We start from the raw sequence: 15,599 nt of genomic DNA on the forward strand, positions 1-15,599 counted from the left end.
CCTTGGCCCCCATGGGACTTGTGTCCAGGGATGTGTCATAGATGGATCTCGTGGACCTCCTGCCATGGGCAGATCCTTGGGTTCAGCAGGGTGGGGAGCTAACCCCTCTCAAGTTGGTCTGGGTGGGCAAGGGCTAGGCAGTCACAGGGTGTGACCCTCATGGGTGTAGACTTTTCTTCCATTACACCCTTCAGGAATAGAGGTTCCTCACAGCATGTGGTTGAACATTTCTCCTCTGGAAACTTCCCCAACCCAGGAGGGGGTATTGTGTCTTTTTTTTCTTCCTCTGACTTCTCTGTTTCTGGCATTGCTTCTGCTCCCTTAATTGTTGGTGCTCCCCATGAATCTTTCCTAGACCACTCCTCTCTGTATGATCTCTGTCCTTGAGGCTTTCCTGCGAATTGAACCCTTAACTCTCCCCAATAAAAATATCTGGAATTATCTGAATGGAATCCAAGCTCTGACCCATTTCTTGATGTCTCTCGCACCCAACCCCCACCTCAACAAAACCAAACTGAACCTTGTGATTTTGCCTTTTCATGCCCCATTCTCCAGCCACCAATTGGCTCCTCTCCCTGGGTCCCCCATCTCAATCAAAGGGACCATTCCTTTTGATATCCCCAGAATACCCCCACTGAGCCCTCCTTCCCTCTCACCCCAAGGACTGTCTCTTGGGCTATTGCTTTATTCTCACTGTTTCCCTGCCTCCACTGTCTCCTTGACACAGAGCCAAAGCACTCTTGTTTGAAAACCTTAGAGGCCCTTCTCCCCTGGCCCTTTCTTTCCCTTTTTAGCTCTAAGCTTGCCTGTAGTTCAAGCAGTGGAAAACACTTGACTACTGGGAGCTGTCCTAGGTGCTGGAGAAGGCAAGGACTTAAAACAGCTGGGCCTGCCCTGCACAGCCCAAGCCCGAGCAGGCTGGCCCTGTCAAGCTTAGGAGCCTTTCCCTGCTCTGCCTATCTCACCCTTTCACCTCAAGGAAGAGACCCGGTAGACTTCCCCCCCTCTCCTGGGCTGCGCGGTGGCCTATCGTGCAGTGATTTGTTTGCACATCTGTCTCACCTCTAGACTGCAGGCTCCCAGCGTACTAGATCCCTGTCTGATTCACTTTTTAAAAAATTTATTTCAGTTAAATATTGAATAGGTATTTCTAAAGAATATAAAAATACTCATAAAATATGTATGAGATGTAAAGGATAATAGTACAATGAACACCTGTGGACCCACCTTCCACCGTTAGGAGACTTCACAGGGCCTGGAAGCACGCCAGGGGCCGGCAAGTGTTTGTCAGTGACTGCATTCCCGAATGAGGGAATGAATGTGGTTTTCTCGAATATGCATCTCTCGGCGTTGCCGGGCAGATGCCATGTGACGTGGTCACAACCGAATCCTGTCACTGTCCTCCCTTGGTCCCACTCTGAGCATCCTTCCGCTTACTATGTCCATGCTTATTGAGTGCCCACTCCAGACCATGTGGTGTGGGCTCGGGCTGCCATGGGGATCAAGTTGTCAGAGACCTTCTCCTGGGGCTTTTCCACTTCAACAGCTCCTCAGAAAAGGAGAGAAGAGAATTCAAAGAGTCCAGACTGCAGGGCCCCCGCCCCTCTCCAGTGGGCTCCTTGGAGTGGCAGTGCGGGACAGTGGCTAAGGACAGGGACCGCTGGCCTTGATATAAACCGTAATGGCTTTGCAAGTTATATAACTTCTCCGGGTAGCTGTTTCCTAGTCTGCTTGATGGGCAAAATGGATCCTAGCCCATGGCTTCACTGTGAGGCATGAGGAAGTTAATACGTGATGGGCGCCTGGTCCACGGAGGGGCTCGTGATAAGGGCTTGGTTGGCATCACCCTGTTGTGGTCAGCAGAGCATTCCAGGGTGGGGGGGGCAGGGGTGTACCCAGCGACCAGGGAGGACTCTGCTGTCATTTCTGCAGTTCTCTGCAGCATGAAGTCGGACCAGGGAAAGGCCAAGTGCCACGCTAGTCACATGCCATGCTGTGCGGAGTCATGACGTGCCCACAGCACATCCATTCAGGAAACAGCCATTTTGTGTTCAGCGCATGCCAAGTGCTGTGCTAGGTGGGCTCTGGGATGCAGCTGTGGGGATCATGCACAGAGGCCCTGCCCATACTGAGCTGGCAGTCTAAGGCGGGGATCACAAGGGGACACAAAAGCAGTACCTATATGATGAGTCAGAAGGTATGCAGGAGGGACAGAGCTACATATAATTTAAAAAAAATTTTTTTAAATTAATCTCTACACCCATTGTGGGGCTCAAACTCACGACCCCAAGATCAAGAGTCACATGTTCTTGTGACTAAGCCAGGCAAGTCTCCCAGAGCTGCATTTTATTTTACTTTATTTTGCTTTGCTTTATTTTTTAAAGATTTATTTATTCATTTATTTTAAAGAGAGATAGAATGCATGCGTGAGCGGGGGGTACAGGCAAGAGGGAGAGAATCTCAAGCAGACTCCCCACTGAGTGTGGAGCCCGACATGGCACTCAATCCCACCACCCTGAGATCATGACCTGAGCCCATATCAAGAGTCAGTTGCTTAACTGACTGAGCCACCAGAGCATCCCCTGGAGATGCATTTTATTTATTTATTTTTAAAGATTTTATTTATTTATTTGACACAGAGAGAGAGATCACAAGTAGGCAGAAAGGCAGGCAGAGAGAGAGGGAGAAGCAGGCTCCCTGATGAGCAGAGAGCCTGATGCGGGCCTCGATCCCAAGACTCTGGGATCACGACTTGAGCCGAAGGCAGAGGCTTAACCCACTGAGCCACCCAGGCGCTCCTGGAGATGCATTTTAAATAGAGCAGTCAGGGAAAGTGTCCCCGAAAGGACACCAGCAGAGCAAAGACTTGGGAGAGTGCAAGAGTCAGCAGAAGCAAATGCCCAGAGGCAGAAGTGGGCCTGGCCTGAGGGAAATAGAGGGAGGGAGGGAGAGAATAGTAGGAGATGAGGCCAGAGCCAAAGGGGTCATATCCCATGGGGTTTCTGAGGCCATTGGGAAGCCTTTGGCTTTCCTTCTGGGCTGAGAGGGAGTTCCTTTGGAGGGCTTAGACAGAGGAGGGAAGTGGCTGACATAGGTATGTAAGGAATTGTCCTGGCTGTCGTGGAGAGAAGACCACAGAGGGGTGAGTGGAAGCACCCAAGCTTGGGCAGAACTGAAAAGAGAGGATGGTGGCCTGAATGAGGTGGAGGGGGGAAGTAGGGGGAGTAGCCTCTGATAATCCAGACTCTGAAGCCAACAAGATTTACTGATGTTTGACATGGACCGGAGAAGAAGGGATGAGCGACGGCTCCCAGGGGCAAGCTGGGAGGTGCATGTGTAGGGCAAGATGAGAGCTCAGCTGGGACACACCAGGTTTGAGATGCCCAGACATATGATGTCTCAGTCAAGATGCAGAGTGGGCAGTTAGAGCAGAGAAGGGTTCAGGGAAGAAGTTTGGGCCAGAGACACACATTTGGTCATTGTCACTGGGTAGTGGAATTTTAAGCCTTGAGTCTGGGTGGACCCTGAGATCCAGGATCGTGTTTACCCACAGAAGACTGGGTCCTTCCAATGTGAGGATGGGATTCTGGGATTGGGAGAGAGTTTAAACTGGTGTGGCCAGGAGGGTGGAGGAGGTGTTCTGGAAGGCAAGTGGAGAACTTATCTCAGGAAGGAGGGAGCCTTCAGCAGCTATATCACATGCTATTGCTGAAGTGTGATCAGGAACTGAGAAGTAACTGTGGGATTGATAACGCGGAGGCCACCGGTGACAGTGACCTGAGCAGTTCCCGTGGAAGGGTGTGCAGAAGCCAGGTGGGGCTTGGTTGAGAGGAAGGGAGGGGAGGAACAGAGAGATGGGGTCATAGCTAAAGGCGGAAGTGGGTCAGGGTTATTTACTTATTTATTTTTGTGGATGGGAGAAGCATGTTTGTATGGCAGCTGAAGTCATCCCATAGAAAGGGGAGATGGATGGTGAAGGAAGGGGGAGGATTTGTGAAGGTGAGAAGTGGGGGAAAATACTGCGTGATAGACGTCAAGAGACTAGGGATGGGCAGCTTCCCCTCCAGGGGCTCCCACTTTCTTAGTGAGACGGCAGGCAGGCTGGAAGAGAGGGAGAGGCATGTTGGAGGCTCGAAACTCAAGGAGAAGGGGTGGGGAATCATCCAGGAGGTCAGGGAAGTGAAGGGTTTGCAGGGAGCCCTCGCAGGACAGACTTTTTTGGGGGTCAGAAGGCATTGTTTGCTTCTCTACTGTCACTACAGCTAAGTTGAAAGTTAATTTGAATCTGGGTCTCTGTCCCAGAAATTTTGTCCCCAGAAAGACTACATTGTGATGCAATGTTGAATTAAAATGCCATCAGGTGGCGCCTGGGTGGCTTAGTCAGTTAAGCATCTGCCTTCGGCTCAGGTCATGATCCCAGTGTCCTGGGATCGAGTCTCACATCAGGCTCCCTGCTGAGCAGAGAGCCTGCTTCCCCCTCTATCTCTGCCTGCTGCTCTGCCTACCTGTGCTCTCTCTCTGTCAAACAAATAAATACAATCTTTAAAAAAATTTTTTTAAAATACCATCAGGTACACAGAAGATTATCTGTCACATATCAGGCGGTTCACATATAGTCGGAATGGCTATGTTCCTCAGAAGAGACCGCAGACCCCACGCAGTCTGGGAAAGGGGCTGCTGTCCCCCTGCATGATAGAAAGAGCTCTCAGTAGTTTCTGATTAGCTTTCAGGGGCAGGATTTTTAAAAAAATTTTAATTCTAATTTTTATTTCTAAATTATTTTATTATTTATTATTTGTTAAAATTAAATTATTTTTAAATTATAATTTTAATTTTTTAAAATTTTAATTAATTGTACTAGTTAACATACAGTCAGGAGCTGCTTTTCAATTCCAGCCACAGGCCTGGGTGGCTCAGTCAGTTAAGCATCTGACTTTGGCTCAGGTTATGGTCTTGGGGGTCCTGGGATGGAATCTTGCGTCAGGCTCCACGCTCATCAGGGAGTCTGCTTCTCTCTCTTCCTTTCCCCCTGCTCTTGCTTTCTCTCTTTCTCTCTCAAATAAATGAAATCTTTAAAAATAAATAAGTAAGTAAGTAAGTAAATTCCAACCCTGAATCCTTCAAATAAAACATTAGAACTATGAATTTAACCAAGTGGCAATCTTTCTTTATCTAGAAATTAGTCTATGGGAAGGCCCTGGAGCGCAAGTTCCAAGTGTGGCCCAGAGATGCCACAGCCACCACATCCTGGGCCTTACAGCTGGTGGCAAGATGGCCCAGAATGCTCAGACTCAGGCTCTGGTGATTCTACTGAAGAAGGAAGTCGAGGGTCCATGAGACTGGATAGATGGGTGGATGCCGTTCGTAGTTGATGAAAGAACTGTATGACAGACACATGAGAGTGTTTCTTTTTTCTGGAAGAGTCTTTATTAGACCAAGGGTGTGCCTCTCCCCTCCCCCCCACTGCTCCGACACACACACACGTACACACACACACAGAGTTCCTCAGAAAGGAGAAAGAACCACGGACTGTCTTAAGCAGGCCTTCCCAGGGGCGTTTTGGGTACACCCCCCCCCCCCACCGAAATGGCTTCTAGGAGGTTCTACTGGTTGGCAAGCAGATGACTTTCATTCAGGGGCAGCAGACATTGAGTCCCCTCCTATCAGTCAGACCCTAGGAGGTCAGGGGACACCAGGGCAGGCCCCTTGCAGGCCGCTGTGGCCTGGCTTCCGCAATGGCTCTTGGCTGGTCCAGCCTGCCTGCTGGGCGCCGGAATCCTCCCTGTGAACACAGACTGAAGCAAGGATAGAATTTCGGGGAGGCGATCCAAAGCATTGTCTTGGGATTTTTGTGCTCAGCTTCTTTCAAATTAGAAAAGGAAAATTGGGAAAAGGAAAATGAAGAGACTGAGTTCAGCCTAGCCATTTGACTTTCTACATCACTGAGCTGCTCAGCCCTGCTGGCTTCCCCGCAGCTGCGCCAGGTGGGGATGGAGATGGGGGGTCGGGCACGTGGGGCCTCCTGCGGTAGCTCCTCAAGGGCTGGATCTAAGACTCCACCCGCACCAAGCCTTGCATGAACGGAAAAGTAACACCTCCCCCATCTCCATGGACTTGCTCTAGAATCAGGCCTGGTGGGGACCCACCAGAAAGAAGGTTCCTTTGTCCCTGTGGAGGGGGCATTAACCGGGCCCTGGGATGCCTCCTCCATCCATCTCCAGCTGTCTGGGGTCAGCCTTTGGCGAGAATAAGCCTGAACAGAACTGCCAGGGCAATAGCTCTGAACCAGGGCCCTGCCCCCCCACAGGTTCTAAGGTCATTTGTCTGGGGCATATAGTCTGAGAGTCAGGAATCTAAAAATCACTCCAGGTGTGTCTAATGTACAGGTTTAGAGCCTTGGTACCCAACTTGGGGTCTGCAGACCATAGTCTGGATATCACCTTAGAGATTGTTAAAAGTACGCCTCTCGTCCTAGATTTACGGAGTCATAATCTGCCCTTTATCAGGATGGAAGAGGGGAGCTCGTGGTCCTACCACATGGCCTGGTGCTGAGGGTTAAAGTGGGAGCCGCTTGTCAAGGCTCAGCGTGGGGCACAAATAGCACGCAGCAAACGGTGACGGTCATGATGCCACTGGGCAGGAAGGGGAGGGTGGAGTGGGGCTTGGCAGGGCTGCCTAACTTGATAGAGCCCTCTGCAGGCTGCTTCTCCGAGATGTGTCTCTAACGCAGTCATTTTCAATGTCATTTCAGCGTTTCCAGGAGACTGGACCCCAAGGAGCCCCCGGGTAGCCAGAGAGCAGCTTCCCCAACCCCGAAGCAGGCTTCTGCTACTGCTCCCGGCCGCGAGAGCCCCCGGGAGACAAGGGCACAGGGCCCAGCAGGCCAGGAGGCTGATGGCCCCCGCAGGACGCTGCAGGTAGACAGCAGGACGCAGAGATCAGGGCGGTCCCCCTCTGTGTCACCGGACAGAGGTAGCACCCCCACATCACCCTACTCCGTCCCCCAGATCGCCCCCCTTCCCAGCAGCACGCTGTGTCCCATATGTAAGACCTCGGACCTCACGTCGACCCCCAGCCAGCCAAACTTCAACACCTGCACCCAGTGTCACAGCAAGGTCTGCAACCAGTGTGGGTTCAACCCCAACCCTCACCTCACCCAGGTAACCACCTTCTGCGCCGGGTCCCCCCACCTATCTTCCCCACTCCTCCCTCCGTTCCCTTCCCTTTAATTAATTAATTAATTAATTAATTAATTAATGTATTTATTTATTTAAAATAGGCTCCATGCCCAGAATGGAACAAAATGGGGCTTAAAATCACACCCCCAAGGGGTGCCTGGTGGCTGCATCATTAAGCATCTGCCTTCAGCTCAGGTCATGATCCCAGGGTGCTGGAATTGAGTCCCGCATTGGGCTCCCTGCTCGGCGGGAAGCCTGCTTCTCCCTTTCCCACTTCCCCTGCTTGTGTTCCCTCTCTTGCTGTCTCTGTCAAATAAATAAATAAATAAAATCTTAAAAAAATAATCACAACCCCTAGATCAAGACCTGAGTTGAGATCAAGTCGGACACTTAAGTGACTGAGCCATCCAGGTACCCCTCTCTTCCACTCTTTACCCAACTCTCTTTACCTGGTCATTTCCCTTGGCCACTGGAATTTGTGACTTCCTGGCTCCAAGATGTGGTAGCAGAAAACAGGCCTGGCTGCAGATCTCTGGAGGGATTCCTGCCCCTCCTGAAACCTTTCTTACCCAGTGCAAGCTTGACCCAGAAAAATGGCCTTAGAGAGGGCCAAAGACAGACTTCTGGGTAACTTTTCTCAATGGATACTCATTTGGAAAGGGCCACAGGCAGCTGCACACTGGAGAGGAGGCAGATTTGCAGGGCTCCAGGCTAGCCTTTCTCCCTGACAGTAGGTACTGGAAGGGGGTGCTGGTGAGGGAAGCAAGGTTTTAGGAGAGGCGGGAAATGGCCTTCCAGTTTGGCTCTGCAAAGATTCTCTGGGCTTCCATTCCAGTTAGCTGTTTGGCAGAGCAGCTAGCCATCCTGAGAAACAACCCTGGGGTAGAGACCCAGGCTAGGAATCAAGCATTCACAATGGGTGACAGTGTCCTACTCTCACTAAGACACCACTGCAGGGCCATTTCCATGAAATTGGCCTCCTTTTTGCCTCCAGAGGACCCTGGGTCCTCAGCCCCATCCTGGCTTTGTTGAGGCTGCTTTGGGTTGCCATGGGATGCTCAGCCAAGCCCCTGGAAGCTTTTTTTTGATGACCCAGAGGCTGGTGAGCTGGTAAAGCCAGGGCCAGGCCTTTGAAATGAACTCATCAGGTTTGCCGGCTAACCCCCCTCTCCTCTGGAGTAACCCAAAGAAGTCTCTAGTTCCTCCCCCAAGGCTCTGCCCTAGGGCAGGGTGGAGCCCAGCTGCTGCAGTCACAGGCCTGGTTGCCTCCGGGACAATCAGCAGCAGAAGCCGTTTGGACCTCGTGGGTGAGGGGATGAGTGAGAATAATTGTTCGCAGGTCGGGGTCTATTTGTGACATGAGGTGCCGTGGGTGTGGGATGTGTGGTTTGCGAGAGGTAAGTGTGAGATTCTGAGGAAGGAGCTGCCGTTGTGGGGAGATGACTCAGTAGGTTTGGAGTCGCTCCTGGAGTGTGGGGGCTTCCTTGAGGAGGCGGGCACACTCGTGATTATTGCATCTGTGATTAGAAACAGGCCGGTCCCTGCGCTGATCGTTAGGTAAGTGTTGGCCCTGCAGTACTTAGAACAACGTGATCCAGATCAGAAAAGCTCACCTGTGTGTTTCTGCCAGCGAGAAGCCGGAAACAGCTGGCTGGGAGCAGCAGGGACGAGATGCTGCTGTGTGCCAGCCCCGCCCCCCGCCCAGCTCCGCTCCAGTGTGGCCGCGACCCCTGGGTTCCAGCATCCCTGAGAGGCTCACTCAAGCCCTAGGGCCTGAAGCCCCCTGGATGAGGTGGGCGGAGATCAAGGGAGAGCCACATGTGGTGCACCGGTTTCCTGGTGGGCAGCCCAGCCCTTGCCATGCAACAGGCTCCCCCAAGCCCAGGACCTTGGGTGAGGTGGGAAGGGAGCCAGCCTTGGATGTGCTGAGAAAAACAGCCGAGTGGGAGGACCTTGGCGACTGCCTCATTGTGTCCATCTGCCTCATTGTGCCGGGAGGAGGCCGAGGCTCAGGGCCAGGAAGGAAGGGGCCTCAGACTTTACGGCAGATTCACGGTGTTTGGTGAGGAGCAGGCCTCCCCGCCAGGTACCTCGAGCAAATGCCGAGCCAGACGAATGCATTGGTTCTTTGCTGTGAGGCTTCTCAGGGCCTCGGCTTCCTGAATGGCACCACGCGGCTCCAAGACAGAGCTGCAGCCAGAAGCCTTTCCCAGACTTGCTTTCGCAGAACATTCAGGACTGCTGTTCCACGGTGTCAGTTTGGGAAACGCTGACGTAGTACATTCTCCAGGTTCTCAGAGCTGGTGGATGCCCTTTTCTGAAGGCGTCTCCCAGCAGAACCTTTTCTGTTCCAGAATTGGCTTTCAGTGGGGTTCCTGTCAAGGTGAAAGAACCCTCGGCCTGTTTTCCTGAGAGGCCGGCAGAGCTTACCTCTTTAGTCGGAGCGTTTGGTCTCCAGCAGAGCCACCTCCTTGGTCACGTAATGAGAAAACCAGTTTGTAGGTTTTGCTCGCACACCCGTTGATCCATCCTGGTCAGAACATACCTGTTCTGACCCCTAACTTGACATCATGTGGGCCAAGAAGGCTTCTGGGATTCCGCTGGTGTGTGTGGGCTGGGCTCCTGCCCGGCCTGAGGCTCCAGGCAGGGCGAGGAGCTGGTTCTGAAGGGCGCTGTGTCTTGGTAGCAGAGACTCAAGCTGAGCCACCTTTTCCAGGAAGCCCAGCTCCAGTACTCACGTCGCAGGAGGAGATGTGCAAAGGGACGTGGTACCTGTCCCTGCACAGACGCACTGTGGACACTGGCCATGGGGTGGGGTGAGCGTGCTGGGGACTTTGTCTGGGGATAGGCCTGTGTGTCTGAAACCGCTAGTGTAGTGATGTTCAGGCAGGACTGAGGCAGGTAGGGCCCCGCGTGGTGCCCAGAAGCTCACCAGAGCCTCCTCAGGGCAGGCCGGCGGAATTCTCAGCTTCCTACTGGCAGGAGTACTAGAGAGGGACAAGGGCCACGCTCGTGACTTGGAGGGCTTCATGGCCTCTCTGGGACTGCTAACAAAGCTGCCCTCAGATCTTTGGAAATGGGATCATGGAAAATGGACCTTCCTTCCCAGGTAGAGAGAGAATCCCTGGCTCGTCCCTCAGTTTGTGGCCCAGATGAGGAGTGTGACAGGGCCACCATGCTGAAGGGCTGGGTGGGGGTGGGGGAGCAGGAAGGAGGAAGGTGATGGCCACTGGAGCTCAGTGAGTTTGTCTTTCCGCCTCATGGCATCTGTCAGGAGTCTTGGGCCTTTCACTGGGTCTTCCAGAAACAGCAGATGAGGTGTGGAGAGGAGACTGACAGGTAGAACCATCCACCCCATTCGGCCAGAGCTGCGGCTGAGATGTGGAACCCCTCCTCTCCTGACCAGCAGGCCTGGGCTTCTGTCCGTTCCCAGGCCACCGGGAGGGTGCTAGGCTCACACAGACATGGCACCTGCCGTTCTTCCGCCCAGGCCTTGGATGGCCAGCTCCTCCGGTGATGATCCGTTCAGAGGTGGATGCCCGCCCATGTCCTTTGCTGGGCTTCTGAGGCCTGGAGCACATGGAGACTCGTGCAAGTCAGGGAAGGAGCTCAGAGCATGCTCTGTTTATAGCCCGGGAGATGAAGTCTTGGGAAGCCTTGGCTTCTTCAGGGTCATTTGGAGCAATAGAGCTGGGGACCCAGAATTAGTAGTGGGGCCTCTGGCATTCCTTCAGGGGCTCTCGCACTGTCTTCCCCACCCACGGTCCGCTTTTGCTCAGGTTGCGGGTAGTTCAGAGCAGGCAGGGCCATCTCAGCCACTCTCCATGGTGAGGCCATTTCTTTTCAGAGTTCTGGTGTCCTGGAACTCAGGGAAGATGAATAATTTAACCCATTCAAAATGACAAAAGACTGGGGGTTTCCTTGTGGGGGCTGAACACCTGTCATCACCCTTAAGAGGCCCTCCCCGTGAGGACACACTGACCAGGAGGCCAGAGGCATTAGCTTGTGAGCCCATTCCGTGCCCAGTGGTGGGGAAAAGGCAGGAAAATTGTTCCCTTCTCTCCCTGGATGTGGATCCTTAGCAAAGTACCTTAACTTCCCAAATGTCCGATTTCTTTAAAAGAGAAGCAGGGGGCCAGGGAAGCCAGAAGAAAGGTCTGGTGGCTTTGCTGATACCTCATGCCTGCTCGGGCCTGTTAGGCCAGCTCTCCACTCTTTAGTGACTTGACGTTCAGACCTGCCACCCCTTTCTCCTCCAGGAAGGAGGCCCTTGCTGCACAAGCCAGGCTCTCTCCTGATAGAGAGAGGAGTTAAGGCACAGCGGTGATCCTGCTGGGTGCAGTCTGAGGGTGAGGTTTGTGGGGGCAGAGGGGGTAGGAGTGAGCTGCTGGGGAGGATGAGCAGTGGAAGCAGCCCAGACCTCCCAGTCCTCTCAGGGGCCTCCCTGCCCCTCTCAGAGCAGTCCAGCAGCACACCCGGCCTGGAATTCCTTCAGATAGGAGTCTGGCCTTCCCCTAGGAACAGTGTCACAGGAGCAAGGGCCATGCAGACTCAGGGCTGGTGGCCTGCCCGTGCTTCCAGATCTGATTGGCAGAATTGTCCCAGAGTAGCACCTCCGGCCAGCAGCCCCCACCTGGGAGGCCCACCAGCTGCCCCAGTGGGGAGTAGCAGGGTTCCATGTTAGGCAACCCATCTGAGCTCATCTGCCTCCTGCCTCCCTTGCTCTAGTCAGAATCACTCAGAAGCCCCTCCAAAAAAACTAGAGAAAAATGATCGTGGTCTTTCTTCGTCCATTCCTAGGTCTGGACTTTGCCAAGACCAAGCCAAGGATATATAATCCATTGTGCAACCCCCTTCATCCCCACTCCATGGGCAAGCCTTGGGGTGAAGCGCTTACCCATGGTGGGCGGTGTGGAGAGGGAGGGAGATGAAGCAATGGCCATAAGCCTTTCCGCTGTTGCCTGCAGCCCACTTCTTTCCGGCAAGGGCCGGGGCACCAGATGGCCCGGGGGAGGTGCCGGGAGTGCCGCACGGATCCCTCCGCTGCAGCCACAGCCTTGCCCCCTTCCCTCTGCTCCTTCCTGGCCACACTGCCTCGTGGGCCAGTAGGGGACGAGGAGCAGGTGTTAGGAGGACATGGATCAGCAGTGGGCTGAGGAGAGGCAAAGGTGTCCCCCTCCCTCCTGGGCCCAGGGGGTGGTGGTGTCTGCACACGTGCCCAGCCTTCCCTTCTCAACCTACACTCTCAAAGGAAGTGGGTCTCCAGGTGGCAGGCTCTTTGGGAAGCCTTTCTCCCACAGTACGTCTGGTCCTTGTGCAGTTTACCTCGAAGAAACAAGTCTTCAGGTCAATAGGAAAATGCCTGCCAAGCTTCAGTCTGTCCTGGACGGCCAACCCTGCTGCCAGTCCCTGCTCCCAGGACACAGGACACTCAACTTGCCTGCCCGGATCACTGCAGGACAGATGCCAGCACCACTGGGGGCACGCGGAAGAGACGGCTCTGCGGGAGCTGTTTCATAGCTAGAGCCGTCAGGCACACAACTCCAGCTTCCAGAGACAAAGGGGGCCGTCGGTACAGTTATCTGAGGATGAATGTGAAAGTAACTCAGAGCAGAAACCCGAGATTTTATACGTGGGGGCAAAAGAAACAGAATGGGAAGAGAATTTAGTAAAAATGGTGGAGAAAAAAAATAAATAAAGTGGGAACAGGGAGAAGGAGGAGAGGGGAGAGGCAGGAAAGGGAGGTGGTGGAGAAAGCCCGGAGGCAGGAAAGGGCAGGGAGGCAGGAGAGCTCGGTGAAGTCACCAGCTGCTGGTAACCTGGGGCAGGCCGGCCTGGATCCACCGTCAGCAGGGGGCCCTCTCCCTTTTTCTCGTCCTTTCCTTCCCCTGCAAAGGCTGTGGAGGGCTTATGGGAAGCCGGGAACTGTCCTTGACACTGGAGAATCAGGCAGGACCGAAGCAGCTGTGTTGCTCAGCCCCGGTGGCGCCCGGAGGCCGGAGGGAGAGGCAGCCCTTCTGATAACCACAGGAGCAAACATACGGTCAAAACCTGAGGGTCAGCTCTGAGGAGGACCTGGGGGAGGCCGGGGAGGGGGCAGGGCTTGCTGGGATGCTGCAACGAGACTCTTGGGTGGGGGGGCTTTTACAAGGAGGGGACATTAGACTGAAGCTGGACCGGGGAAAGGGGGTCCAGGGAGGCCTGAGGGGAAGTGCATGGTCTGTGTGATGGCCCGGAGCAAGCCAGGGCTGGGCTAGCTGAGGGTCTGTGAGCAGGATCAGAGGACATGCGGATCCTGCTGGGGTCTGTAGATGGGATTTCAAGGGCATCGGGAAGTGGCAGTGGGAAGGTCAGATGTGCATTTAAAAACACCTCTTTGAGGGGCACCTGGGTGGCTCAGTCAGTTGAGCGTCTGACTCTGGGTTTTGGCTCAGGTTGTGACCTCAGGGTCCTGGGATCAAGCCCTACATTGGGCTCCCTGCTCAGTGGGGAGTCTGCTTCTCTCCTTCTGCTCCTTCCCCTGCTATCTTTCTCACGCTCTCTCTCTCAAATAAATAAATAAATAAGTCTTTAAAAAAACACCCCAAACCCCACTTCTTTGAAAATTGATAACGGTTGTACAACATTATGAGTGGAATGAATGCCACTGAATTGTACACCATTTAAAATGGTCAAATGGCCAATTCTATGTTTATGTTTATTTGACCACAAAACTCTCAACACCCCCCTCCCTTCAGCCCTGCTGCCGGTCTGGGTCCCCTGTGTGGAGATCAGCTCATGGGGTGGGGCTGGCTTCCAGGGCTGGGGCTATGGGATGGTAGTGGATGGCCTTGACCGATTCCTGGTGGATGTTGGAGGCTACACAGACAGGTTTGGGACATGTGTTGGACATGGGACTAGGCGCTAGAGAAGGAGAATGTTTCCATTTGGGCTGTATCAAGTTGGAGGCCCCTGGGAATCTTTAGGTGGGGTTCGGTCGGCTAGTCTACAGACCTGGGATTCGGCGCTGAGACTCACAAGCCTCTTGGCATTGGTAGACTTAACACTAAACATTTCAGTAGGCTTACCATCAGCTGGAGTTTAGTATTTGTCTGAAGCATGTGGTTTTATTTTTAGGTAAAATGTACCTAGGATGACAGGTAGAGAGAGCTCAAGTGTAGCATTCTGTGAGCTTTGGCAAAATTAAGCCGCTGTGTCCACCAAACCCCTCTCTCAAGGTGGACATCCTTGTCACCCTAGAAAGTTCCTTCAGGCCCCCTTCTGGTCTTCTCACCCCTCCTCCAGAGACAACAGCTGTTCCGACTTTTCTCCACCATAGAGGGGTTGTGCTTCTTCTAGGGCTTCATAGAAACGTGCTCTTCTGGATAAGGCTTCTTGCTCTCAGCATAGCATTTTTTGAGGGTCGTCTATGTGGACAAGTCTTGAGAAGCCTGACTGAGGAGAGGCGAGAGCCGGGGCTATAGACAGGAGAGGGTTCTGGGAGGCAGAAGACAATGGCACTGAGTTGTGAGAGAGGCAAGGGATGCCTTGGGGTGTGGGGGAGGCAGTGTGCTTGAAGGAGTGGGGCCCCCAAGGAGGCAGGTCCAGATCCTGAGTGTGGAGGAGGCAGACCTGTTGTGTGGCTGCTCTTGAAGACATGGGCAGCAGGCCAGTGGTTTAAGCCAGAAGGCAGGGGAGGGGTGCAGGGAGGGATGGGGGCAGGAGAAATTGAACCAGCCATTGTGGTTGGGGGTGAATGAGTTAGTTAGCCAGGCAGCTAGGGGGGCCCAGGAGAAGTTGGGACAGACATTAATTGGCAGTGGAGCCCGTTTGCCTGGTACCCATTTATCTGTGTGGGTAGAGGCCCAGAGAAAGGGGTATGTGGTTGCATCTAGTTCCGAAGCTGACATAGGTCAGAGTGACTGCATGCTGACCATAGATTGAGCTGGGCAGGAAAAGATGTGAAGACAGAGGCTCGGTGGTATCCCCATGAGGCCCAAGGACCGCTACAGTGGGGAGGCCCAGGAAGTGACCTAGAAGGTTGGAGGAGGACAGGTACAGGGTGATTTTAGTGGAGATGGTTGGGGGTGATAATGGGTGTGAGGGTGAGGCCGGGGGATGGACTGACTCAGTGCGGTGACTGCCGTCCACTGTGACGGTGGCAGTCGGTTCAGTGGGAGCCTGGGAGACAAGGGCCACCGGGCTTTTGGAGAACTAGTGGCCGTGATGGTGGAGCCTGGAAGGCAATAGCAGCTAGGAGGGGAGAAGGATGGGGAAGCTAAGGGCTAAGCCCCAGGGGTCCCAGGGATTTTAAAGGGAGGGTGAGTGGTTACCACATTCTGAAGTCCAGAGAGTACGGTTTCTCCTGGACAGGGGGATGGAGGACCAAGAAATGTGTGTGTGTGTGTGTGTGTGTGTGTGTGTGTGTGTGTGTGTGTGTGT

General features: G+C 53.7%; 1 protein-coding gene across 3 annotated transcripts in view; it reads left to right on the plus strand.

Annotated features, from left to right (window-relative positions):
• Nucleotides 1-15,599, plus strand: part of BSN (bassoon presynaptic cytomatrix protein) — a 94,835-nt gene that overhangs the window by 44,315 nt on the left and 34,921 nt on the right. For all 3 annotated transcript variants that reach the window (XR_009402361.1, XR_009402362.1, XM_059389738.1), the window contains exon 2: nucleotides 6,752-7,160. Coding sequence is in view for 1 of the 3 variants with exons in the window: in XM_059389738.1 (XP_059245721.1) it covers nucleotides 6,752-7,160 (409 nt within the window). In the remaining 2 variants the exon portion in view is untranslated. The remainder of the gene's footprint in view (nucleotides 1-6,751; nucleotides 7,161-15,599) is intronic.

The sequence above is a fragment of the Mustela nigripes genome, chromosome 2, assembly GCF_022355385.1.
Source record: "Mustela nigripes isolate SB6536 chromosome 2, MUSNIG.SB6536, whole genome shotgun sequence".
Lineage (NCBI taxonomy): Eukaryota > Metazoa > Chordata > Mammalia > Carnivora > Mustelidae > Mustela > Mustela nigripes.